Here is a 6000-nt window from a genome sequence, read left to right on the forward strand (position 1 = left end):
TAATTCTGTTACACACTTTAACATCTAAAATGCTGAATTATCACAGAATACATACATCAGAATCCAGAACAAAACAAATATGATCAAATATGATTTCTTTGTGGAGAGCAGTTTCAAGTGGTAACAAAATGAAATCTTAGCTCCTCGATATGCTACCATGCACAGTGACCGATTATGATACCCTAATATGCATAAATGCTGCTTCTATTTTAGAGACAAGCTATGTTTTACCAAATGCCTGATGTGATGTTTAATGTTGCAAAAAGCACATTACAGCACTTTGGTCAGCTCACATGCTGTTTTTAAATGTGCTTTATCAAATAAATGGAATGGAATGGAATGGAAAAAGAAGATAAAAGCAAGATCAAAAGATCAACCTAACCAAGTTGGGTAAAAATGCAAGAGGTAAATATGTTTAGCCTCTCTGGATGGTACTATTGATTTGCAGAGGAATAAAGAAGTAAAAATCAGAGCAGCCCAACAGCCCAGGGTTTTAAGACAAGTTTGATTAGATAAGGAACTCATTTGGATCAAAGCTTGGCTGCTTGACAGCTCTGCAAAAAAACACTGAGCGAGGGGGAGCGTTACTGCCGCTAAAATGTGATAATTGATTATAGCAGGCAGAACTGTGAACAAAGCCTCCACTGCCAGGTGGGTTCATTTTGTCCAAAAAACACCAGAAATGCGCACAAACAAAATATGTCTGAGAGAAACTGGGAACACGGTGGCACTTTGTTTCCATCAAACATGGAATGGAACAAAGTTAATATCGCCCATTTTAATTCCAAGTGTTAACTTCAAAGTCTATTTTCCTCATGATACCATGTGGGTGGACAGGCCACACATCATGTTGTGAGCAGAAATTTTAAATAGTAAACCAAAGTAAATAAGAATAAATCAGCGTTTAGGTCTGCTGTTTTGAAAGCATGAAACGCCGTGTGCTAAGCTTGAGCTGGTAGATGCGCCCACTCATGACTGGCACAAGCTGGTGAAAGCTCATACATCACCCCACATGGCTTAGGCACAGTGGCACTCGGCTTACAACTGTCACAAATGCACACCACATTACTATCTCAATAAGCCACCCTATTTTCCCTCCGTCCTCTATCCTCCACTGCCACCGCCACCAAGCAAATAGAGACTGGGTGAAGATAACTGGAGACAGAGAGAGTGACCCAGAACTGTCAGACCTTCCACAGTGGGCAGGGCCGGGCTCCCGGAGCGAGCGCACGTCCCTAGCATCATCCCCAACCCCTTATTTTACTTTGGCACCTTCATTTTTTTTTTCAGTGATAGCTTGTGGTTCATTACAGCCCCAGCCACTTGATCCAGCTCTGCTCCACATAACCAGTGTAATCCCCATATCACTGGGCTCCAAAAGTGCAGATCTGCTCCATATTTACTGGGTGGGTTTGATGTGGTCCCATTCATTAGACTTGCAAGGAGAGATTAATTATCAAAATAAGCCCAGCCCTGGAGGGAAGAAAAGCAAAACAACTAATGTTCTGTTAGGAGGAAAATGCGGTCACCAACTGTAGACTGACTTGAGAACAATAAACATATTTAATGACGGGTTGTTTAATAATAGTATTTGACACAATTATAAAGTATCAAATATTCTCATTTTCTTTTTGCATATAAAACACCGACAAGGTCTTTTATTCTAAGACATCACACCTGCATTTCTGCTCCAAGCTGCAATTTTACCTCCTTCCAATCAAACACTTAACTCCAACCTTTATTTCACACTGGAAACATCAGCGGCGCGGATTGTCATTGGAGTGTCGTACGCGTGAGCTTCAATGTGGTCCATTACACACCGGAAGAGTCTTGGCCACAGAACAGATTCCTCGCAGGACTTGAAAGATCACAAAATCCCTCGATACTTCTTCCATCCTCCTTGCTTGACTCGAGAGATCACAAGATCCCTCGAGACTTCAAAGGTCATGGTTTGTTTATGCGATCGCCAATAAACCAAAAAAATAAAGGAAATCACGTTTGATATCGCTGTTTGATGTCATTTATGATGTTGTTCTTTTCCACTGCAAGGAATAAAGCCATAAAAAACACACCGCTTAACTTCTCGAATGATACAGCGAGTAGCTAAGCTGTTAGATCACATATGAGCGACATATATTTGAAATGGCATCGCTGCAGTACTCTTATTTTGAAAATTACCAAGAATTTTACACTGAAAAAGTGTGTCATTTCCTGTCTAGCCCGATGTTAACTGTGGAAATTGACGTGTCCAAGGAGCGGCTCGCGGCAAAAATAGAATCCGAACCTATCTTTAGCGGTACTGTATGTGCCGCTTCTGGGACATACCAGAGAATGACCACATTGCCACTGGTTTGAAGCAGCGCCATTCCGCTGCCGTTCTGTGCCGCTGATGCTGTCAGTGTGAAACGGGTAACGCTGCATTAACCCTCTCAGGCTCAAAATAAGTTTTGATAAAAGGATGAACAACTAAGTCCTTCAGGGGTACTTCTGAGTTAAAAAATGCTCATGAAATACGTGTGTGGAGTAACCAGGTAGGTAGGTTTTAACGTTGCAAATCTGCAACGCCTGCCTCCAGAGGGTTAAAGGAAATACTTCAAAAAGTATGGAACACTGAAAAAAAAAATTTTTTTTTTCATTATTATTTCCGATTATAATCAGAGTTTTTCATGCAGACTGAACTCAAAAACAGTCTCCTACACCTATGTCCTGCATTAGCTTCTGATATAAAATGGACAATGAAACGCTTGGATATGAACAGATCTCATTCACACTGTCACCTGACATTCATGGATTCACCCATCTTGACTCACGTCAGGGAAGACTGTTGTTGTTTTAATGTCCAGACAACAGGTGAGAACATCTCAGTTAGTCAAAGCTAACTGTTAGCATTAGTAATCAGTGGTAGAGTCACATTCCTGTTATCTAATCCAAAGTGCGATGTCCCCATATCATGAAAAAAAAACTCCAAATCCTGCCGTCTGAAGCTATCCTCTGATGTACCAACGTTTTATGTTCTGAAACACGTGCACCAGAGCTTTTTTCCCACCAGCGTACGACTCATAAGGCATTAACTCATTCACTGCCAATGACGACTAAAGTCGTCATTTACATTGTTTTACTGTGCGGGCATCGGAACGAGCCCCCGCACCGTGTGAACAAACATCTCAGCTCTAAAGCTGATCTTCATCCGCATATGACACACGCCACGTGATCAGGAAGCAGAAAATCCATGTGTTAGGAGATCGTTTTGGGCCGCTGCTGTAAAAAAAAGTGAGGCGCAAACCGGAAAAGCTTCTGCCGATCACAATTCGACAACGGATTATGAAAGCACGGATAACGTGCGGATTCTTCCTGATGTAAGAGGTGAGTCTACACTTTCTTTTGGTAGTTTTGGAGTCAACATCATCCTAGTGCGCAACGTTCTGTGACTCTTAAAAAAACTGTAAAAATGCTGAGAAACGCTGGCAGCGAAGGGCTTTTCTGATCAGAAAATGGCTAGCAGTGAATGAGTTGATTCCTACTAGAGACCACAACAAATGTATTGATTAAAAGAGTGTTCCACACCTTTAAAAAGACAGTAAATCCTGAAATGCTGCAGTACATCATCATCCACAATCATAACTCCACAACTGTGATGTATGAGGAAGAAAGAGTTTATGCCATAAGCTGCGTAACATTTGTGTGATTTTTACCTGCTTTTGATAAAAACATGCTGAAAAAAAGGGACATATCAAAAGCATATCTTTCAAAGAACATTTGTCTTTTCTGTGAACGCTGCAGCTGCAGAGGTATACGTGGAACACTGGTGCTGAGGTGGACATGATGATACTGGATAGTTAATGGGAATTCTATTTCTCACTTCCTCCAAGTAGATGAGGAATACATAATTCATACATCCAAGGGAACAGCAACTTGTCTCTGGTAAATTCATCTACCTCCTTCTAGCTTCACTTTATCTTCAAACTTTCTTTTTTGTCTTCTCCCCAGAGGATAGAAAAATAAGAAAAAGTTGTGAACCAGGCTGGAAGTAATCAGAAGCACATGATTTGGAATAGTTGACTTACTAAGTTTTTACTTTAAAATATTTTAATTTTACTAAACAACCTGTCTGCAGTCATTGATCCACAGCTAATGATTATTCATAAATGTTTTAGATGCTATTTCTGCTGTTTGCTCCCTCAAAGCAAAGAATACAGCTATCATTCACCCAGTGAATGGTTAGGACTGAGGTTCAACAAACTGAATTTAACCTACAGAAATCAGTGATGCAGCGCTTCCATCAAAGATGATGACCCACATCATAGTAGGCGCAATTCTGGCATTAAAGGTGCGGTTTACTCATTTATTCAATACACTTGCAGTGTTCTTTAGTGTGCATCAACGCCTTTTGAGTAAAAAAGGCTATGATGCTCCTGTTCTGATATGCAGAAGTTTGCTGGTGGGCTGAAAACGGCTGGATTACTCATTAATAATGATATGCATGCATTGACTGGCTTGCAGAACGTGTTTTTAAAAAAGCCCTCCGTGTGCAGGAGCGAGCCAAGATGGGCGAGGCCATGAATGCAAATTCACAGTGAGACATTGACCTGTCAGGATTTTCAAATCCTTGCGTATCACCATCTATTTTCTAACAGAAGCTAATGCAGATCGGTGTAGAAGATTGTTTTAGCCTGCATGAAAAACTCAGACTGACCGATTATAATCAGAAATAATAATTAAATGTGTTTTCTCAGTCAATCACACCTTTAAAAAGCATCAAAGACCTACAGATGAAACTCAAAAAGTTAGAATATGGTACAAAGTAATTCAGCTTAGACTGAGAGACCATCTAAAGGCTCAGAAACCCCTCACAGGTATTTTGGATAAATTCGCTGATTAGAGTGTGACACCTTGAGTCTAGAATATTGAACTTTTTTCACAATATTCTAAAATATGCAGGATTTAAAACAATCCTATAGGAAATATTATACATTAAGGAGCATTGTAAATTCTCACCCAGATGGCTGTGATTAAAACACACTAAAAGGTCAGGTTCGTCCAGCTTAGAGTCTATGGCCACTTGGATATGATTCAGCCCCACCTGACCCTGAGTTTCCGCCTCTCACAGCTAGTAGATTTTCTTTAAAAACTTTCCTTCCCAGTCAGTTCATTTCTTAGCTGCAGCTGATTCAAATCGCCCAACTCAACCAAATTTTCTAGATCTCCTTAAAGATTACAGACACTGTCCATTATAACACCTGAAAGTTATGTTTAAACCGTATTTTGCCTCATGCTTTTGCAAAGATGTCTCCTGTTTAGACAAGATTTAAACATGGCAAAAATATTTCACTAGACATCGGTGAAAGATCCATCAACAGACATCAGGAAAAACCAGCTCTATGAGTAAAATCAAAATGTGTGAGTGGTAATTGTATCTTAGAAAAAACAAAGAAGTCTCATGGCTATAGGGATGTGCAGAGAGCAGCTCTGGCATCAGTCAATACAAGGGCAGCAGCGTGTAAAATAACAAACAGAACTTACCTGATGTAATAGTCATTCCTGATAAGCAATAGGTGCTGCAGGATTGACAGAAAATAGGGCTCCGAGGCAGTGTCTTTCACCATATTTGACAGGAGATGGTACACCTCGCTCATATCAGTGAAGCAGCAAGGTTAAGGAAAACAACTTTTTCACAGACTTGCATTTGTATTTATTTACTCTTTTTTTCAGTCAGATCACTATCAGGACTAACTTATTCAGAAGACATCCAGTCTGACAACATTATTCAACTGCAGTAAACATTCAATGTTTTATTGCATTTTATTTTTATTGGAACTATTTCTTTTCCCCACTTTCTTTAACTCGGTTTATCTGACAGGCATCATTGTGCAAAAGTCAACAGAGAAATAACTCCTCTTATCCGGTGTCTCTCGGGGGAGCCATGACAGTGTAAACAGCCAAGTTGAAAAGGAGGACTGGTATTGAAGATTGCTCCCACAGGTTCACCTGTCATATCAGACG

General features: G+C 40.2%; 1 protein-coding gene across 5 annotated transcripts in view; it reads right to left on the reverse strand.

The window, feature by feature from the left end:
- Positions 1 to 6000, reverse strand: part of diaph2 (diaphanous-related formin 2) — a 562944-nt gene that overhangs the window by 367628 nt on the left and 189316 nt on the right. For all 5 annotated transcript variants that reach the window (XM_054740030.2, XM_054740029.2, XM_054740031.2 and 2 more), the window contains one exon: positions 5521 to 5637. In XM_054740030.2, coding sequence (XP_054596005.2) covers positions 5521 to 5637 — 117 coding nt within the window. The remainder of the gene's footprint in view (positions 1 to 5520; positions 5638 to 6000) is intronic.

The sequence above is a fragment of the Nothobranchius furzeri genome, chromosome 1, assembly GCF_043380555.1.
Source record: "Nothobranchius furzeri strain GRZ-AD chromosome 1, NfurGRZ-RIMD1, whole genome shotgun sequence".
NCBI lineage: Eukaryota > Metazoa > Chordata > Actinopteri > Cyprinodontiformes > Nothobranchiidae > Nothobranchius > Nothobranchius furzeri.